At 39.2% G+C, this 22,259-nt stretch overlaps 1 protein-coding gene across 9 annotated transcripts in view; it reads right to left on the bottom strand.

Annotated features, from left to right (window-relative positions):
- Positions 1-22,259, bottom strand: part of CAP — a 401,038-nt gene that overhangs the window by 84,639 nt on the left and 294,140 nt on the right. For 5 of the 9 annotated variants that reach the window (XM_065230341.1, XM_065230338.1, XM_065230340.1 and 2 more), the window contains 3 exons: positions 16,909-16,941; positions 13,693-13,761; positions 13,046-13,104 (listed from right to left, as the gene is read on the bottom strand). In XM_065230341.1, the coding sequence (XP_065086413.1) occupies positions 13,046-13,104; positions 13,693-13,761; positions 16,909-16,941 (161 nt within the window). The remainder of the gene's footprint in view (positions 1-13,045; positions 13,105-13,692; positions 13,762-16,908; positions 16,942-22,259) is intronic. The other 4 variants (XM_065230336.1, XM_065230344.1, XM_065230337.1 and 1 more) reach the window with 3 other exon arrangements.

Genomic DNA, 22,259 nt, shown 5'->3' with positions numbered 1-22,259 from the left:
ATGAGTCTAGCCAAGAGAAAAACAGTTGAACTCGCATCACGGTTTTCGAAAGATTCCCTTTCTTTTCACTTGGCAACAGAGGACTTCTACATCAATTTCAAATGACTTCGAGAAAAAAAAAAAGCTGCTGTAGTAAATCATTATATCAGTGATTTTGTTAAATTATCTAAAAAAATAGTAGAAATTCTCATTTATGATCATTACCAAACGTATCCCATGACTATTTAAAGCTCACCGCATATATTTTACTAGCTGAGTGTGCCCGGTCTTGCTCGGGATTCAATATTAGCTTGAGTTTATGCGCCGATTTAAAAAAAAAGCATGCTGTATTGTACGTAGCCCTCTCTCCCTATTATCTAAGGGGCTACCTCCTATGATTATCTCCTTATACCCCCACACTCGCCCCCACATGCCTAATTTGGTTCCATTTGTTTGATTAGTTCTCGAGTTATGCAGAAATTTCTGTTTCATTTGTATGGGAGCCCCCCCTTACAGAAGGGGGAGGGGTCTCGAACCATCATAAGAACCTTCCACGGCCCCAAAAACCCCTGTCTACAAATTTTCTCGCCAATCGGTTCAGTAGTTTCCGAGTCTATAAGGGTCATACAGACAGACAGACAGACAGACAGACAGAAATTCATTTTTATATATATAGAAGAAGAATATAGATAGATAGATTGCAATACCTTTCGTGGACCTTTCGTAGCATCGTAATGCTTGTTTACTTTGCACGATAGGTAGCCGGTTTGACAGTTCAATAGGTAGACTTGACTTCACTCTTGGCGTGACTCATTATACACCGACTCTAACCTGAACAACTTTGTCGAAGACACCAAACCACTATTACTTGAATTAGAGGAGTTCTGAGGTTTTGTCCGATGAGATGCTTCTAAAAAGATATAACTGATCTAGATCAAAATAATTTAGTAATCAAGGTCAGTTCTAATGGTATCAAAAAATAGCTCTCATCTATCTGGAAAACTTTGGAGTGCTTTCTCAACAGATAAAGCTGAATTAGATCGAAATGGAGTGATCTAGATCAAAACAAATAATGTAAAAACACAGATATTATACACCTGATCAATTTGCTGGATACACCGAACCTTTATGACTTGATTTTTTTTTTAAATTTGTGAGGTTTTGTCCGATGAGATGCTTCTAAAAAGAGAGAACTGATCAGCATACCAATTTGAACCAAACTTTGCCAAAAAGCTTATTTTGGCATTCTGAACAAACGACTTTTTTGGTTTGGCTATTAAGTGCCTTTATCCGACTACAACCCTGGATTTTCGAGATTTTTAGAAATTTTATTTCTAAGAAGAGATTACTTCACAACCAAGGAAGTTCTCTCACCCCAGCAGGCCTGGGTTCAATCCCAGTCGGCGCCGCCGGGAAGTTCTGAGGCATAACATCTCTGATCACGCCTTCCTTCGGATGGGAAGTAAAGCCGTTGGTCCCCGGTTCATGAGTTGATGGGTCGATAGGTAGGGTCCAGGTGTGGGAGCTGCCTTCCTGGCACGTCGGTAGCATTGGTGCTCAGCACGGAAAACAAGATCGACGGAAAAAAACAAACCAAAGGAAAACAACCAAGGAAGCTATTTTTGATCTTGGCACGGCATTTTGAAGGAATTTTAATTTAGTTTTTTATATGTTTGCTGACATTTTATTTGTTTACAGAAGCTACAGTAAACAGACTGATTACAGCAAGGTATTCAAATTATAAAAATGGCCTATTTTCTTAATATTTTAGGCTCAAATTTTCTCCACACTTTCGAAAACCTTTTTACTTGATGTGTGATTCAACTTTTTGGCTACATCCCTGACCGACGTATTGGGATTCCGCTTAAACGCTTTCATTACATGCTTGTGATCCTGATTACTAATAGAATTCTGACCGCATTTCTCCTTCCGTTCGATGCTCCGAGTTTCGTAGTAACGTTTAATCACACGACTCACCATTGACTGCACGATTCCGAGTTGTTTTCCGATGTCCCGATGAGAGATTTGAGGATTTTCCAGGTGCTTGCGTAAAATCAATTTGTGACGTTGCTTTTCGGGTGACGCCATTTTTTCCAACTTTCGAATAACTGGCAGCGATAAAAATACAGTGTAAAGAATACACTCTAAACTACTTCTACCCAAATTTTCAAGAGAAAATACCTAATGGTTAATTTTCTACAGCGTTTTTTCCGTGATGCAATTTGATGTGCGACACCCTTTAGCTGACATTAGTATGATGACCTTTTTTGGTTCCAATTACGAATAAGAATTCCCAGCAATACCATAAGTTTCTTACGTGAGGTTTCTTTTTCCATGGAAAGGTTGGAGCAAAGGACGATTTCATTAATCATATCCTCTGTGAATTTAGTTAAGAAAGAACTCAGTTCTGCCCTGACTATATACGAATGATGAGTTTAGCCTTTATGTTGGACGGCGCAGTAAAAGGCTCTGTCCTCCACTTCGTAATAGGGTAGAGAACTACTTCGGCCTAATCGCCCATTTTGGGTCTATCGAGCAGAAAACTTCAAATAAATCCATGATTTCATAGTTAACAAGTCAATTATGCGTTTGGTACGATACTTTAGTTAATAAGCTACCGAAAGAAGTCAATGAGAACGCGTGGTATGAAGGTTTGCACCTATTATTCCCAAAAACAAAAGAAGCGCTCCGACCGAATCAATTTTTATCATCATCCGATAGGCCGAAGTGAATTCAATTGTGTTTCAATGGCGTTTCAATGCGTTAGGTCGAGTTTAGAATCCGTGGGTCGAGTTTGGCGTCAAGAAGCAGTGTTAGACTTTTGACAATATCTCAAAGATTGGTTTATCTATATCAAATCTTACGGTACGTACGGAAAGGTAAATAAATTTGGAAGCCATCAGTAATATTAACATTCCGTTTGGTGCTAAACTGCGCTAGATTAAGAAAGAGTAAGTGCAGGTTGTGCCTAATAGGCCGGAAATGGGGTAGTTAACCCTACCATCTTTCCACTCTGGAAACTGCTTACCTAACTAGCTTGTTTCGATTCAGTGTTACAACCATTTTAACTGATAGCCTCATCACTTAAATCATCACCGCTTTCATTGAATGCAAGAATTCCTTCGTCGAAGTCCAGAAGTGATTTTCCAACTTCCATAGGGTTCGGAGTTGACTTACAAAATGCCAAAATGAATAATCAGCATACCGGAAATAATGTATTAGGGGAAATGACGGCTTCGGCATGACAGACTATTTTCGGCAACCCAAATTGAAGCACTATTTTCACTGGTTTTTCTTACGAAAACACTTCGCTGAATGCATGCAAACGATTCTTTATGCTTTCAGCTTCAATTTGACTATATTTTTACCACAGAGAAAAAGAAATCTAGCAAGGTTTTCTTGAAATGCAACACTCGCACTACAAATTGTAGCTGATTTCGAGTTGCCGATAATAGAACAGCAGATTTACATGCAGTTCAAATGGAACGGTTGCCGAAGAAAAACTGGTTGCCGACAATACTCGCTCTCACTAGAGAAGATTGGAGCTTTGTAAATGCGTTTCAAAACAGTTTTTGACAATTCTTTCGACTGAAATTGTTAGAGCAGCTGGCAGCAAAAGATTGTAAACAAACCAATACTGCATATGTGTGCGTTCCTTACAGAAAAAGGCTATAGAAAGAAGGTCGCTGCTTAGGTTGCCGAGAATACGTAAATTCCCCTATAGAATTAATCAGAATGGACGTGCAGATGACCGAAACGCAGCTAGCTAGAATAATGCGCAATTTGTCACCGAGCGCATGGGAGATCGTAAGTAGGTAGGTACAGACCAAAGTCATACAGGACAGGCCTGACAGTCTAAAATTATCATCTCTTTCATTATACCGCTATTCTTACGCTACTAGGAGTGTGACTAAACTACCCAGAAACGACTAAAATCTACCCAGTTCGACTAACTCAGTCGTTAGATTGCTTTGCTCAGTTGTCTGGAGAAATTTCCAAAAGTGCTGAGTAGCCTACGTTTTTAGAAATTTCTCCATTCAATGGAGTAAAAGTGACTCACTCTCTGAGTTAGTCTCGTTGAGACCCCTCGATAAGAAATTTTGAAATCGACCTAAAATGAAAGGGAGACTCTAAACTTTCATTTGATGGAAGTTTCAGCGATGCTGATCTTTTCAGAAACTGTTTTCCATCAGAGATACCGTGGTATCACTAAAATTTATGAGGGGTATATAGGGGGAACGAAACACCCTAATTTATTTATCCACTGCCTGAAAATTTCCACCAGTAAAATAAATCCAAAATATATTTTTCTTATCTCACTTAGGTCGATGCAAATTGATTTTTTATTTTATGGTCCCCCCTCCCATGAATTCCATAATATTGACAGGACAAAAAATGGCATAATTTAAAATTTAAATTTATGTTCGCTTATTTTAAATTTTCTTAAATTTTAATTTGTTATTTTATCATTATTTAATTTATTTAATACTTAATTTTTATTTTTCGTTAAATGTTACTTATTTTTTTTTGCTAAAGACAGTAACTTTCTAGTTGGTCAGGCTCTTGAGATTGTATATATGTAAAATTTAACGTTTATACTAGCACCACGTAGTTAGAAAATTCTGAACTACTGTCCACTAGCGAAAAGTTTATGATCTCCTGAACAACTTTGCCGAAGACAGTAATTTTCTATCTGGTCAGTATTTCGTGATGTTTAATTTGTTATAATTTCACGTGTATATTAGCGCCACGTACTATTGTCCAAGTAATATGCGCAACCGTTTCAAAATTGAATTCTCAATACGCCCGACCTCTCCATTGGCCTGTGGCCAATATGGGGTTGTTCGCTGCTGCTGAATGCCGAATTTCTTACAGAACCTTTTCATTGATTCACGGTTAGATCGAAGAATTTCTGGGATGACTAAATGATTTCCCTGCATGATAACTCCAGCCGCCGTGTTAAGCTCGGTTTTGAACTGCGTATAACCCTTAACGCTCGTTGGCCAAACATTTGTTTCCAAAGCTTGCATAAGCTCTTGGAGCGTCGTATCATTCTTGGTCGCTTGTATGACATCATTTAATACTATAGCATTGGAAATTGAGTGTTCTATCATCTGGAGAATGTTGATATGTCGAATGCTTTCGGAAAACAACACACCGACAATCGAGATTACTCGATCCTGGTTCGTAAATAATCTCGTAATCATAAGCCTGAAGCTGAAGACCCAACGCTCGATTCTCAGACAAAGGCGTGATCGAGGGTTGAAAAGATATTTCAAAACCTTACAATCAGTAATTATTTAGTTGAAATCGTGTTTCCAGCAAGTAAAGTTTGATTTTTTCCATTGCCCATACGATCGCCAATGCTTCTTTCCTGTCTGAAAGTATTTACCCTTCAGATCAATTACGGCTGCTAGCAAAAGCGATTATTCTGGTTTACCCTTTCTCGTTTTCTTGCAAAAGTACGGAATCCAACCTTCCGGGCTTGCATCTGTCACTAGCTTTGTTCGGTCACCACGATTGAAGAACCCTAGATATCCGATGTTACACACTGCTGCTTTGATATCTTGGAATGCTGCATCTTGTTCCTGCTTCCACCGGAATATTGATCCGGTTCGCAGAAGTTTCCGCAGGGGTTCCGTTTTGCCAGCAAGGTTAGACACAAATCGACCAACATATGTAACCAAGCCTAAAAAACTTCTAAGTTCCGAAACATTTTTAGGTTCTCGCTAACATTTTATGGACATGACCCGGTTTTCCGTTGGTTTCACTCCCTCCGAATTAAGAACATGTCCTAGGAACTCAATTTCGGTCACACCATATACGCATTTTTGCTCGTTAAGCAATACACCATATTGCTCCAGCCTCTCGAGCAACGCTTGTAACCTTTTATCATGCTCTGCCCTCATTTAACCGAACACTACAATGTCGTCTAGAAAAATAATTATCCCTTCCAATTCGGCCAAAATGGCTTTTATTATTTTCTGGAAAATTTCTGGAGCACACGAAACGCCGAACATCAACCTCTTATATCTGTACAGCCCGGTCTTCGTAATAAATGTGGTGATTGGTCGTGGCTCCTTAGAAATCTCCATCTGATGATAGGCCTCCTTTATGTAAATTTTTGAAAAAAAAACAGTCGCTCCATCAACGGATCCCAATATCTCGTCCACCAAAGGCAGAGGATGAGCCTCCCTCAAGACGGCTTTGTTTGCCCGACGCATGTCGATGCACAGCCGAACATTTCCCGAGTCCTTCAGTACAGGAGCTAGTGGTGAGACCCAAGGAGATGGTTCGTGAACTCGCTCAATTATCCCTTGCGCAAGCAGCATATCTAATTTTCCTTCCCCTTATCTTCAAGAGCATAAGGAACACGTCGATAGGCTTGGCGAACGGGCTGAACGTTCCGGTCCAATGGTATCTCAACAACAACATCCTTGATCTTCGGAAATTCTATCGTAGATTCTTCCGAAACACGGCCGACGTCAAATCCAATTTTCAAAACAGAGTGATTTGGCTGTCTCATCTCCTAGGAGACATTGCTGACCTCTCTTTGCAACATAGAATTGTGCTTCCGTCTCATGCCCTCCTCCCGCAATAGTTGCCGTAAAGCAGCCAGTAATTTCCATTTGTTCCTCTGATCCGTAACACGTAAGCGCACGGTCAATTTCAGTTGCCATGTTCCGAACCACAACTCCCTTTCGCTTCTTGTCCATCCATGTTAATTGATTTATTATATTTGCAGCAGCTCCGGAATCAATTACCATGGGTATTTCCACTCCTCCCACATAGAAAGGAAAGGGATTGTTGCCCATAGCTTAAAAAATATAATCGCTCTCCTTGTTATCTTCAGCACCAGTGTCCTGAACCACTCGTACCCTTTTTGCAGCTGGCTCTGATCGAGGGTCTCTGTTAGGGCGCTTGCAACATTGCCTCGCAAAATGTCCTATTCTTCTGCAATTTAAACACGTAGCTTGTTTGGCAGGACAGTATGCGGCTCCCAGTACGTAACCACGACGACCACAGGCAAAACACACAGGCTCCGAGAGTTTTCCGGTCAAGTTTCGTTTGTTTGACCGATACGCTTGAGTATTATCCCGCTTTATCCATTTTTGTAGCGCATTCATGTCACGGTTCGGTTCGTTTACCATTTTCTTTCCAGATACTCTGTTCACATCTTCAGCTACTTTGACATCCTCAAAATCCTTCAGCTTTTTCTCACTTTCTTCCATGCTGGTTCCAATTGCCTCAACCTCTTCTAGAGTCATATCCTTCTAGGGCACATTTTGGCGAAGCTTTCCCGAAGCACATTTCTCAACGATTTGATCCAATATCATCTCATCTGGCTTCTCGTACTCGCACCGTTTGATTTGTGTTCTTAGACGAAGAACAAAATCAGAGAATCGCTGTGAAGGCTTCTGAGCGATTTGCCGAAACTGATGGTGCTCATAAGTCCAACGGTGAAATGGTTCAAAATGTGAATCCAATTTAGCAATAGTGGCATCATAATACGGCGGGTCACTCAAAACGTATGATACATTACCACACTTTGGCTAATTGTCGTAGATGTCACGCAAGTCCGAGTCCGAGCAAGTACAGCAATTTTGATCTCCTGTCATATTGCGAGTCAATCTTTTCAGAATTGAAATACGCTTCCAAGTCTCGCTTCCACTTTGCCCACGCGACAGGTAGTTGAGAAGATTCGAAAGGTTTGATTCTATAGTCCAAATCAGCCATTTCTCCTCGTCGCCAATGTAAAATCCTTCTTTAAGATTTTGGGAACATCGGAATCTTGAATATTCTGGCGTTAACACTTTTAGCTTTCACACGCACACTTTAGTTGCGTTCGCTTCCAACCTTCTCCTCAACTCCTCCGTCTCACTTTTTCCTACGCTTCTGGCTACCGCTCTATCACAGAACAGATAGGTAACATGGGAATCAGAAACGGAGGCATTTAAATTTCAATTGGTAGTGACACCTAGCGGTGGAGAGAACGCTTTTTACACTAAAAATTTATTTACACTTATACCACCTTTTACCATTTATACCAAACATACCCAAGACTCATATATTGAAAGGTGTGTACACTTCTGTTAGTGCTTATGTATAGAGTGTCTGTAGGAAAGATGAGAACATCTCATTCATTTTTTAGATAATATGCTTGTTTTGAAATCTTATGTTTCTTCTTCTACTTTGCATATAAACTTATTGCGTGCTCTAAGCTTAGTGTTCTAGATGCGCTTCCACAGTTATTTATTGAGAGCTTTCAATGCCGGTATCATTTTACATTAGCATAATTGTGTGGCAAATACAATTATACCGAAGACATCATATCAAGAAGACTGGCAACTCTGCCAGAATTCAGGAGAGATACTGTAGCGCTGTCTCTATAGTTTATTAGCTATATTACCAAAAAATACGCAACCAAAACAAACTGCAGTGGATAAAGCTGTTTGGCAGTATGGAGATTTTAGAAAAATCGGCAATTTCTTTTCAAAATTTTTTTTTTGTTTAGTAATAGTGACATTATCGAGGGGCGATACATCTCAACCTCAATCCTAGATGCTCGAAAAATCTAACGCTAGCGAATCACTCTACGCCAAGTATTTTACATTTCATGCCTCTAAATCTATCTACTATCTATTGTATGCTCATATCACTTCCTATCCACAGATTTCATCAATGCTTCCTGCAAAAGCAAAGGGTAAGTAAAATGCTAATTGTGAAGTGAGACGATCACATCAAAGAAAAACTATTTATGCTTTTCTGCTAATTCTAGTACGATTATCATAATTCCGTACACTTTGATATTCAAAAACACATTTGGAATAAAACATATTTAAAGTTTAACGATAGAAAATAGGGGAAATGCTTCTTTACCTATTATCATCAGTGGGTATTTATTTGTATCATGTTCCAATGCATTCCCGCATAAACAATAACCATAAGAAGCGCCTAACCACCAATTCGGGATATCATCCCAACTTTATGTGGTATGCTCATACTATTAATGTTATTGTTAGTGTATGGTACCCGTTTATTAGGGTCGTTCTGCAAAAAAATAACACTCTAAGACTTCATTTACTCCCCTTGCGGTAAAAGGGAAAGAAGTTCCGAAACCGACATTCCCCCTAATTGGGTTGTTTTTAATTTTATAAAAGAGTGTCGATTTTTATACATCATCTGAAAGAACTCCGTTTTTTTAGCACAACGCTATTTTTTTTAAATCCGTAGACTTTCATCTCGATTTTAAAATCAAAGTTAAAGGAAAAATATTAACTCCACTATTTGACACTAAACTAACAAATTGACAGCTCGCTCCCATACAAAGTCCCACTGAGGGGCGCTAAGATGGCGATATTTGCTAATGTAATCGCACTTATTTAAAAAAGTTCCGGTGCTCTAATTTTGATCAAATTTCGGATTTCGATTCCATGTTTAATGTAGATTACGAATATGCCTTTACCTCAATACCCTTAGAGAACCCAATTAAAAAATATTCAATGTTTCATTCATCCTGAATTCTCAAAACTATATTCAATACACATGCAGATCACTCTACCTGTAGGATTTGAAAATAACTTGGGTTGTTAGAGGATATGTCGAAGGAATGGCAGGGAAACTCTCTTTACCCCAATGGCATTTCTCATAGCCGTCTGCGTTTGTGTTAAAAAGCAAAACACGTTCCTTCTTTCACTTTTTATGCGTAAAAACCGTGGTTCAGAAAAAGCGAAATGATAATGCATTTCGTCGTAGAAAAAAAAAATCGTTCCATTCACGACGGATGACCCCATTGTTTACGATTTATGAGAGGGAAAGCGAATACGAGCTTATCTGTTATGTAGCATATTTATAGTAACTTGCCGTCTCTTTTGTTCTTTCAGTCCTCCTGGTAGCAGTTATTGGGACACCACACTCGACATAGGAATTGGCCAGTTGCCAGTTTTCCCAGACTTTTCGATTCGTTGCGTGTGTGATAATAATTTTTGCATTCCTTTGCTTAATGCCTTTGACTTTTTTGATCAAATAATTCAATATGTTGTCATGTTACTTTTACATGTAACATTTGTATGCTCATCAGTACATAGTGGCTTTAGCAGTTTTTAATCCAAGGTTAGTTGTGTTCTAGGATTTAATATTTTTCTTTCAATTTGGCATTGCTGGTTCTGGTATAATTGACAACAAGAATTGTACAGTACTATCCTAATATTTTGATCATGTGAATCAAATGAAAACTTTACCGTTTTATTAAAGTACGCTAAATCATTTTTTTTACTAAAGATTGCTAGTATTGAAAAGCCAAACGCAACGGATTATAATTATGTTATGCATGCACAGTAGAGTGATGCAAAATTTGAAATTTTCGCTCCACAATACTTAAACGATTCCAAATCGGATCCTGACTAACCTCTCAAAATTTGAACCCATTTGGTGAGAAACTGAGATGGCACAAATCATTTGAAGTTTGTATGGGAATTACTATGGTAAAACCAAGATTTTTGTTCATGTCTATCTAATAATTTGCCATATCGGTCTGCTACAAAAGTTTTCAACTGAACTTGTAGGAAATTTTTCCAGTTACAACTTTGCTGAAGACCACTTTTCAATTAAATGCAAGGATCGAAAGTTATCAATGGTTCAATGCGCTGATGTCTTATGATCATGCTCAATCAACTGCTCAGCAGGCAACATTGGTTTTTTGGGGCGTTGAATACTACACGGTTAGAAAAAAGTACCCAAAATTAAGTTCTTTTCACTCATCTCGGCACTATAGTGCAGGAACCCAAAAGTAGGTAAAGCGGGTCAAAGTAAATTTCATTTACTTGTGTGCAATTCGTATGGAATTTTCCACTGGCTTTTTAACCAAAAGTAAGTTAGTTGTACCCAAAAGTAGGTAAATATGATTATACTCAACGTTGGGTTCCCACACTTTACTACCCCTGTTGGGTGGTTTTGCTCCTCCGTTTTTGACAACATTAGAAGGAGAAAAGGAGACAAACTAGTCAAAAGTAGGTAAAAGTGAACTTTCCGTTGGGTACTTTTTTCTTACCGTGTACACACAAATCATGGCTACTATGTCACACTGCAAAATACAGTGTTGCCCACAAAACAGCTGCTTGATCATGTCATAAGATTACCAATCTCTTAAATAATTAATAACTTTTTCTTGTCTCGTTTTACATAGAAACGATCTTCAGCAAAGTTGTAGCTGAGAAAATTTTCTATAAGAATGGCTATCGAACTGTTTCGCAGCTCAATATGGAAAAAAGACTGGAAGGCAATGAACAAAAAGTTGAGATTTCCCATAGTAATTTACATGTAAACTTCAAATGTCTTGTGCGAAGTCTGTTTCTAACCAAATGAGTTGTAACTTTGGGAGGCCAATCAGGACCCGATTTGAAACCATTTAAGCACTGTGGAGCGAAAAAGTCAAACTTTGCATCAGTCTATTGCACAGCTTATTTGACACATGATCTTTATTGGCATATTTGTATAGTTTTAGCTTATTAGTGGATTTATGAATTTAAGGTATAAACATCATTAAAAATTCATCAAATGTATTTGAAACTATATATTGCACACAAGAGGGCGTCAATGCAGTCAAATTTTAGATTTTTTTAAATAGTTAATATTTTTGGACTATTTGACATGACGTAAATTACAAATAATTCACTTAGTCGTGACCTACAAATTATTAAACTTCCAACAGTCGTGCTGGTGCACTTGATAAAGACAAATCTTTACACTTTTAACATTGAAATCAGTGGTTATGTAAGGAAATTGGTTTAGTTTTCTTGCTATTGATTCGTGGCGCTTTGCTTATTTCTTGGATAAATATTGCGTTTTTTTTCAATGTGCCTTGAAACTTTCATAGATTTTGGTTGCGAAATAAGAAAGTTATTTAACTTTTTGACTTTGTGGTTGAAGCAAAATAAACCTTTAAGCATTGTCTTCGAAAAAAGTGCACACACAATAACAGTTGTAACTTTTCAGTCATCGAACACATTTCTCTCAGAAAAAAATGTGCACACTATTCCATTGAATGGCGGAGGCATCGAATCTTATTATTATCATACAGAGTCGGAACAGCCAGTAGCATAGTTGTACGAGACATTTCACCAACATCCCATCAAATATGTTTATAATTGGTTCAAACAAATTGTTATACTAATAGTGATTTTATGCAAAGCAATGTAATACCCTATTCACTTATTCAAACAAAACCGCTAGAATTACGTCAATAATGATTGTTTTGGCCAAGCATTGAAAAGAAATAGAAAATTTAATGTTTGCATGTTCAAACAATTAGTTAAATGTTTTAACGGTAACTATACCAATTTATACAAGATTTAAAATCATCATGTGCACTGCGAAATGAAAATAGAAAGGAATAGCAAAAAATACATGATAAGCATGAACTCAGTTTCAGATGAAACCGTTTGCTCGGAGTTACCTATCTGTTCTGTGGCTCTATGCTTGTCTTGTCACTGATGGTAAATAACACATGTTAGATATCACACTGTCCACCAGCAAAAAGGTGATGATCTCCTGAACAACTTTGCGCAAGTCAGTAACTTTCTATCTGGTCAGGATCTCGAGAAATTCCATGTTGTTACCAATTAAGTTAAATCTCACGTAGTATGGACAACGTTTACGCGGTTTCCATTTACATTTCCTTACTATCCGCATTTTTTGCGGGTTTACTGTAGTCAAAGTTTAGCTTGTTTAGTTTAAAACAAGCCCTTTAAAGAATACACATTGGTTTTAGATCGATTGGCAGCTCGGCAGCGTAATGGCAGTGGAAAACTCACACTGTTGTACAAAGAACTTGTGTTACAAAAGTTGACGCGAGTAACGAATGGTTAATCTCGAATAATTTAGAAATCCAATGAAGTGTTCTTTAACTTCAATCCCCTTTTCATAACGACGGACAGTCTAAAGCTCCTAATCATCGAAATTTGCGAGTAGTCCATAGTTGTTAATCTATAACCGTGGATAACGTCAGCGCTAACGTTTTGCATTGCAGACGTTATCGTCGGTTGTTGATGAGACTATATGCACTTACCTGGACAAATTTCCTTCCGTGTACGTCTTACTGGTACTGAGTTTCTGCTGTTCCAGCTGCTGTTGTGTGGATAAGAAGGAAAAAAAAAGAAAAAAGTGGAACACAGAAACAGATTAGCATCATCTCCAACCTCACAGACTTAACTGTTTGCCATATCTACTAGCACAAAGAGTGTCTTCTAAATTAAGAACTACACAAGTCTTGTATTGTTGTATCAAAGAAGCTGTTTAGAATGTTGACAGAGAGTGTTTTGTTCTGTTGTTCGGTTTTAAAATGTCTGAACACGGAAAGAAACCAGGGCATTGCGAAAGGTGTAGAACAGAATTCAAGCAGAAAAACCCAAAACCTAAACCGAAAGCGTTGGCTTCTTTTAGCCTTTCTGTGTTAGTGATAAAGGAGCTAAATTGCAACCAACCCGCATCGTTAGATCAACCAGTTGAGGTCATCCTCCGGGAAAGCTCAAGAGGACGACCGACGCGATGGCAGCAGCAGATAAAATTAATTAGCAAGACAAGTTGGTGTGAGAAGGAGTGAGCGTGGTTCGGTGCAAGGTGTGTGCTTGGTGTCAGTAGGTGAGATGCTTTGGTGTTTTTTTTTTTTTTTTTAATTTTTCGATCAAACGAGGGAGGGGTGATGCAAACACTTACAAATTTTTGCACTTCTCGAGCGAACACAATGCAGAACAGGGGCACAGGGGAGTAATGCTCGTCTAGCCACTAACGTACCGTGAACAGTGGTGTAATTTTATGATTGTTTTTGGTAATTATTGAACGATTGTCACATGCCAAGTTGTTGATGTCGAGAAAGTTGTTGTTCGGTGATGGTGAAAATGTTGTTGGAAAACACACAGAGATTGTTGTTGATGCGTTGTAGAGAGAGGTTGTGAGATAGAGAGTGAAGCGAAAGCATGAAAGAGATATGGAGAAGTTACAGATTAGTTTCTTTTGGCTTGTTTCCGGCGGCCATACTGATGGAGTGAGGACGAGGGAGTTGGAGTGATTGATTAGGAGCCTAGATGGGAGGGGTCATACACACACACATACATGTATTAGAGGGCATGGATACATTGCTCTTAATAGGAGATAAGCAGAGACATGGTTGACAGAGACTGGTAGAGAAAAGTAATTTATCGAACTGAGTCTTAGCTCCGGAAATCAATCAGATGAAGACTTGATCTTATCCCATTACGGTTGATGAGATGTTTGGAATTCAGTCTATAGGATTTTCTTTTCTGTCCTGCCATGAATGGTTTTGTTTGTTTGGCTAGATTTATGACAAATTGGTGGCGTCTTCATTCGCAATTGGGATAATATTGTTAATCATTTTTCCGTGTTGGCTTCTCGTTGACAAGTCTTTAAGAACGCATTTGTATAATGGTACAATCAATGTAATAGAAACAGTATTGCAGTTAGGGTTTAAGGGATAATTAATAAATGGGTTGCAGTTTACAAAGTTATGTAGGTTGATCAGCTTTTAAACGTAAAGGCTGACAAAAAGTAAATTGGTACGCCCCTCGTGCACTGCTAGCACGCCTCTATTGTTGGGAATCGAAAATATTTGACAGTGGTTTGTTTACACTTCTATAGAGAACAACTGCTGCAAGTTTGATCAAAGTAGTCGATCGCGTTCAGAAATAACGTCAAATGGAACTCGAAAGAAGAAAAAATATTGTGCATAAACATCTGGAAAATCCGGAGTGGTCCAGTTCCAAGCTGGCTAAAGTGCTAAAGATGCCGAAAACAACAGTTTGTCGAGTGCTCAAAACCTACTAGGAAACGCTGAGTGTGGAAAGGAATCAGTGGAACCTACGAAAAAAGCTGCGCAGCAAGGTGTTGACGTGCGTTAAAGCCAACCCCGGTCTTTCGATCCGAGATGTGGCCAGAAGGTACAACGCCAACTTTCAAACGGTGCGGAACATCCTTGCCAGGGAAGAACACCAGTCGTACAAAGCCAGTAAACATCCGAACCGGCACATGAAGCACAATTGCAAGGCTCTTGTACGACCGTGTTTTGACGAAACACAAGGGCTGCACTTTGATCGAAACATGCGTCAAACTCGATTTTAAGCAGCTTCCCGGTCAAAAGTTTTGCATCGCGACTGGACCTGGGAATGTGCCGGGAAGATTCAAGTTCGTGGTTGCCGTCAAGTTTACGAAGTGGTGGAAGTGGTAAGCGATTTGCAGTTGTTGCCTGAAAACGGAACCATTCGTCACATCCTCGACGATGACATCCCAAGTTTACATCGAAGAATGCCTGAAAAAGCATGTATTGCCGTTCATCTGCAATCATAGGGGGCAAAGTCATCTTCTGGCCCAATTTGGTCAGCTGCCAGTACTCCAAGGTGGTTCTGGAGTGGTATGCTGCCAACAAGATCGATATTGTCCCCAAGCTAATGAATCCTCCGAATTGCCCGGAATTTCGACCAATCGAAAAATACTGGGCAATTTCAAAGCAGCGACTTCGACGAAGCGGCGGGGCAGTCAAGGACATCCAGCAAATGCGGGCAAAATGGAAGAAATCCGCTGATACCGTGTCCGTTTTCACTGTGCGGGCGCTGATGGGCTCCATCAACAGGAAGGTTCGAGATTTCGTTCGAATTGGAGAAATGTAACCTTCTAGTGCTGTAACTTTGAAGTTTTAATAAAGCAGCCATTAATGGACTTTTTAAACTTATTGAATCAGGAATTACTGGACTTTTTGTATGTACCAATTTACTTTTAGTCAGTCTTTACTAAAGAGTGACCCGAAAAATAGTGTTTCTCTATAACTTGGTCTCAGGCGTCATTTCGTTCAAAAATGCCACTTCCTTGTTACAATTTTTTTTAAATATTTCAAGGACTTCATTTTGGAAAATATTATATGATTCAAAATGGCCAAATCTAAGCAAAAAATGTGAATTATTGCCCTCAACAAACAATTACGTAAAGTTTCACACAAATCGGAAAAGGCGATTTAAAAATTCAATGATTTTTCGCTGTTTTTCTGGGAACTGTTCAAAAGTGCAATTCTAGATAGAGCTGGAATTAGGGCTTAACAGCTTTTGTAAACAATGACTTCTCTCGATGATTTCTAGAAAGCCAAGGCTCGACCACTCAAATCAACGTCACCATCGAGTAGGGGAAGTCGAGCCTTGACTGTGGAAGTCGAGCCTTGACTGTCTAGTAATCATCAAGAGAAGTCATTGTTTACAAAAGCTTTTACGCCCAATTCCAGCTCTATCTAGAATTAGCGAGCTTGTTGATTAATTGGGCAGCGTTTTCAGCTTCAGCCATAAACCAGATCGTCAGTTGTGTACCCGCGAAAATGGGAAAAGGTGAGACAAATAGTACCGGAAAAACTGCCGATAAACCTGTAGAATACTAGGACAGTTTTATATTTTTGATCCAATTAAGGTTGGTAAATAGAATGCTTTTAATAATGTTAGAATAATTAAGATCGTTGTTAATATCGTCAAATCCAATTAGTATTTTTTTAATTTGTAATCGAAGCATTAGAATCCTGCAAAAATCGCACGTAAAACCACCAAGTAAGCCTGAAACCCGAAGCTCGAGAGCCCTTTTAAGTGTTAGTTACTCAGATTTTCAATTTCCCGCTCCAAGGAGAATGTATCCAATGTCTTTCCTCCACTTATTAGCGTTAAGTCCACACAAGGGTGTTAAGTAGCAAGCAAAGGGGCGATAGAGAAGTTCCGTTCCAAGGAAGGGTTCACACTACTCCTACATGTACGCACTACTTAGGGTAGGAAACAAAGAAAACCGAAAGACACACATACAAGAAGAAGATTTAGAATAAGAAGAAGAATACAAAGTTCAAACAGGATTAGGAAAAAGAAAGTAACGGACAAAGAAAACTGTATGTCGTACCCCGTTGAAGATATCCATTACTTCGTCCCACCACTTGCGATGGCGTGTTCGGAATTCAGTGCAAGCGTGGGGGTCAGTGCATTTTTTTTTGCATTAGATGAACAGAAATAAATCATTGCAGTAGATGAAAAGAGAAGATAATTCGGCAATTAGTTAAAAGACGATCATATCAGAAAACGAATATAAATTTGCTAACATTGCACCGAAGATGGCAGCAGCAGCAGCAGTGAAAGATGAGTGGCGGTGCATAGTTGCAGGCGCTAATCCCGGTATAATTAATTATTCGCCAGTGGTGATTAAGTTTTGCCTGCCTGCCTGCCTGAGTGCGTGTGTGCGTTTGTGTGGGTGTCAGTGATTGTGATAGGTGATTAATTTGGTTTGATGGCAGATTAAAATCGACGTCGTTCAACTTTGAGTTGGCGTCTAAGGTTAAGTGCAATGCCGTTCAACAAAGGCTTGCTTTCCTCCCGGAAAGATGGTAAGGGGAGCCGAAGTAGGTTCGGATGATGAATTGGCTTTTGCTTCGGGAACAAAAGTCCCTCGATAAACGCCTGCAATTAGTCTAATAAATAATTCATGAGCGCTGGGCGCCCAGATGACTACAACAGATGTTGGACCGCCTTCACCTATGTTTACGGTTGCAGATTATACTGATTCGATGGTACTTAATATAAAGGAAATGAGATGCGAGGATTAACATTTTTTTGTTATTTCCTGTAGTACTTCAATAACGTGAAACAACGGCGGGAAATTAGAGCACTATTTTATATTTAAGGCACCTTTACTGGGATTGCATCCCTATCGGTGATCGCCTGAATACTACTTTTCAGAAATTCCACTCCATACTATTAAATTTCAATGCATTCCTAAACGGTCCTTAGTCCAAAATTTCTCACAGTTCCTTCCATGCATCATAATTCCCGGAAGAACGGATAAATTGATTCCCCGCCACTCCCTACACCCCAAATGTCACGAAGCTGAACGTTCTGACCGCAAATCTATGTCAAAACCCCATTCCTGAACATCGTCGTCGTCGTCGTCAGTTTCCAAGTAGTAAAATTTACTACACCCATCATCATCGTCATCCTGGAACATGTGTGATTCGGCTTTTGTTCCCAGGGCGTAACCCCCGGGCTCCCACCCCCTCGTTAAAACACTCTAGGATCTCTGATTACACCCTTAAATCATCGCCAAGTGTGGCATGTTGCAACATTTATGAGATCCATTTCAAGTACCTATCCTGCTCCACACGTGTGGATGTGAGGGTGTGTAGTTCGTGTATCCTACAAGAGCCCTGACGATGGGTACTAAATCAGCAACTCAAGCATCCGGAAAACAACGAAATCATTGCCGGAGCAGTTGTTGGTGTTGTTGTTGTACGAGGAAGATTAATTACTAGTTCACGTGCAACCCCTCTGCCGGAATTGAGGAATGGGTGTGCTCGGCTGATGTGATGCCCAACTTCCTCCCCTTGTCGACGGTGGTTGTTAAGAGGATTATAATTTCCTACATGCTAGCAACGCGCGAAAATTTCGAAATGCTCAATAAATGAGTCAATTTGTGCACCCAAAGTTGGCGCGGTTTGGGTTGGCAAAAGGCTGAACTGTGAATGTGACTATTTGCAAAAGTTTGATTTATTGCTGATTACTTGTTGTATGTGAGTGTGTGTGTGTATGCGTGGGTAGATGCCAATTACGGATGGACGTTGTTGTCGAGAGTAAGTTGGTATCGACGGGATGAAGTTGTTTGAAAATGTTCACCAGTAAACAAGAACAGAGTAATAAGCTGCACTGCTACGACAGATAACGCCAAATTGCAGCATTCGATGGGGGAGGGATTAATTAAGTCACGTCATGTTTGCTGCGGAGTCCAACGGTGGTTGGTGATAATTGGGAAACTCTGATTGGAAATACTTGTAACGGGAGCTTCTATTGATGCCAGTCAGTGGTAGTTGCAATCGTTAGTTACTAATTGAAATTTATGTGCTCGTTTTAGTTGCTTTTGCTGTTTGCATTTTCACAGATTTGAGATTATTCTTTTTTAGGAATCCGGCAAATTTTCAGACAAGATTCAAAATCAAATTTATTCCAGCATTAAGCTAATTGTGCTATGTAGGCAATATAATTAATAACAATTGGCCTAGCTAAATCTTTGTTGAAAATGTTGCTACGAATATCTACGATAAATAGCCTCAGACGCACTGACTATCGCTTCTACCCAGTGTAGTTGAATTGCTGTTGTTTTGAAAAGCTTCGCTGTCAACGTACGAGTGAAATTAACACATGAGATCATTATCCATCGACGAATACGCGTTTGTTGATATTCATCAACGCTTGAGTTTCCAACCCAAAATTCTCAAAATCGGAAACGATCCTCAAAAGCAAAAAAATCAGATTCATTTTGCCATAAATGATTATTTTGAATGAGTGAAAAAAGCAACATAACACGTTCCACAACGGTATATGTGTGTAAAACCAAAATAATCATTTCGCATTTGATACTCAAAATCATCCCCACCAAGATGATTATGAACATTGATATGACAACAGAACAGGCGATAATGAATACGCATATTTGAATGAACGAAACAAAAATTATTGTTGACTTCGAAACTCAGCGGTTGCCTTGATCAAGAGCATGTTATCATGTCAAAATTCAAATTCATGCAGGTAGTCGGTTTATCTTTCAAGGTTGCCTTTATTTTCAATGTATTTGAGTGTAGAAGAAATGATTTTTATCAGCACTTCTAAACAGCTCCCAGTGAATCATTCGAGTCAATGATTCGGATCCGGAGCTGAGTTGATAAGCTGGAGAGCTGCATTTCGCTTTTCGGGTATTTGCTTTTGTACGGATCTTCCGTTCCCCCAGAGTATGATGGGAGGAGAGGTGAGAGCACATTTGCTATAGGAATATCATCAGCAATAAGGCCTGGTACATAAATAAATTGGATAATACCAGTAGAAAATTAATATCGTGTAGCACATGTACATGTTTCTCTCTCTCCCAAACAGCCGCACAGTGGCACGAATATGAATAAAGATGGTCAAAAAAAAGCTTGTAAGAAATTGAAATGTTTAAAATTATGGACACTTAAAATTTTAAATCGTAGAACCAGAACTTTTGCAAAGTTCGTAATTTTTACCAAAAGTTCTTGTGCTACGATTTTTATCAGCTTTCAAGTGTTCATGGTTTGGAACATTTTAAAGTTTGAAAGTTTGCTTTTTTCATAAGCTTTTAATTTTGACGTAGGACTACGTCTGTGATTTCTATATGGGGGTACACTTTGTGAAAACCGAAAATGGAACATGTAATGAAATTATGAAAGGTTCTGAACGCCCCTGGACCAATTTCAATAATTTTATCACCATTCGCTTAGTAATATTTCTACGCACCGACCAACTGTTGATTTTCAACAAGAAAGTATTGAAAAGGTGGAAAATGTCAAGCATTGTTCAAAAGCGTCGAAATAACTAACAAATTCACCAATTGCATACATGCATATGCTGCTTCCCCAACACAGTCATCAGGGAATCTTTTCTAGACGAAGCATGACGAAGTGGCATTCGCCTCCTATCTTCGTGTGTGAATAGGAGGAGCAATTGAGTAATATTTTGCACACTCATCGCCATATTCAGAACAACACGCCCCTAACGACAACACAAAATGCTCTCCAAAGTTGTAATCTTGTAACCAAACTTGGAAGCAAGTGTACTCTACGAAGCACCCGTGTCCAGCTAGCAGCAGCCGGGTCGAGACAACAAAGCAACTACCCAAGTGTGGAAGTAGAACCATCGCAACGATCAGCAAAAGGAACCAGCACAACGGTAGCAACCAAGCTTCTAATCCTGAAGCAACCAAGCCGAGACTCTTCTGAGTGCCCATTTATCGCAGCGAAGTTGAGGTATCCAACCACCGCGGTCAACCCGTGTCCAGCAGTAGCCGGGTCGAGAATCTTCCGAGTGCCCATTCAAGGTTGAGGTTTCCCGCGCTGCGGTCCTCCAACCTGTCGCAGACGCCAGTTTAACCCCCGTCCAGCAGCAGATGGGCCGAGATTCTTGTGCCGTACTATGGGATTGTCCGGTCCGATTTGCTGATCCAGCTGCCTACACGCCATCATCATCTTCCAAAGGCTTTAAACCTGTGATACTAACTAGAGATGAACTAGCCTAAGGCTAAAAATCTCTTTAATAAAGCCTTAAAAAAAAACTGTGATACTATCGGCCCTTTTCAGGGCCACCGAGATTTTCCAAAAGAATTCAATTTCTGAACATGTCCTAACTAAAATCCATATCAAAAGGTTCTTTTCAGGGCAATCATAGTCATACTAAAGAGTATAAACAGAGAGAACCCCGCTCAAACTCCTATTTCTACACAAAACACAAGCTTCTGCTGCAGTTAACAAATAAGATTTATTATATAAGACCACGTAGTCCTACGTCACCATTACGTACAATCCCATAGGGCTTTCCCTTGTAGTTTTTTTCTTCAAAAACCGGGCGACAACAATTTGGGCTTTTCGGGTTTTTAACATTTTTTATTAACTTGCGCTTGATAAAAAAAAATTGTTTATATTTCCCAGAAAGACATTATTTTTTCTGATTGTGGGACAAATGGTCGACAGAAAAAACGTCGAATAACAAAACGTCAAATGACAAAAGGTCGAATGCTAAGAAGGGGGACTAAATGTCGAATGGATAAAAGGTCCCATTATTCGAAGGGAGACAAAAGGTCGAACGATGAGAAGACGTACAAAAAGTCGAATGGACAAATCGTCGAATGGACTGAAGGTCTAATGGTTCAAAGAAGTTCAAAAGGTCGAATGGACATAAAATCGAATAACTTGATATATCTTAAGAAAATTGGTGAATATTATGTTTCTTGGATTGACTTTATTATGTTTTTAACCAGCTGATGTTGAACTATACGGTTTACAAGTTTATTGTAGATTGTTTGGTTTTTTGCTGTCCCCATCACAGTATTACACCGACACAGTAATCAAAAATTGCATTATCAATATTATTCCTTCTTTCCATCACTGATCATTCTTTCATATAACCTACAATTAAATCGATTTTGATGATTAGTCATTTAATATTCAACGAAAAGGTATCTAATATCTGTCAAGCGTTCTTTCCACTATTTGCCATCTGGTCAAGTGGGCTTCAAAACAAAATTTACCACCATTCGACCTTTTGTCGCTCTTTGAGTAATTCACTGATTTTTATTTTCATTCCAACGTGTGTCCCCCTTCTCATCAGTACTTTTGCCCACTTTGCAAATCGACCTTTTGTAAATTTGACCTTTTATACCTTAGACATTTTGTCATTCAACGTTTTGTTCTTTTATCCTTT

This window comes from Ochlerotatus camptorhynchus, unplaced genomic scaffold, assembly GCF_037179485.1.
Source record: "Ochlerotatus camptorhynchus isolate MF236.1 unplaced genomic scaffold, CSIRO-AGI_Acam_v1.1 ptg000330l, whole genome shotgun sequence".
NCBI classification, from domain to species: Eukaryota; Metazoa; Arthropoda; class Insecta; order Diptera; family Culicidae; genus Ochlerotatus; species Ochlerotatus camptorhynchus.
The sequence above is the reverse complement of the archived record's forward strand: the minus strand, read 5'-3'. Positions and strand labels throughout refer to the sequence as shown.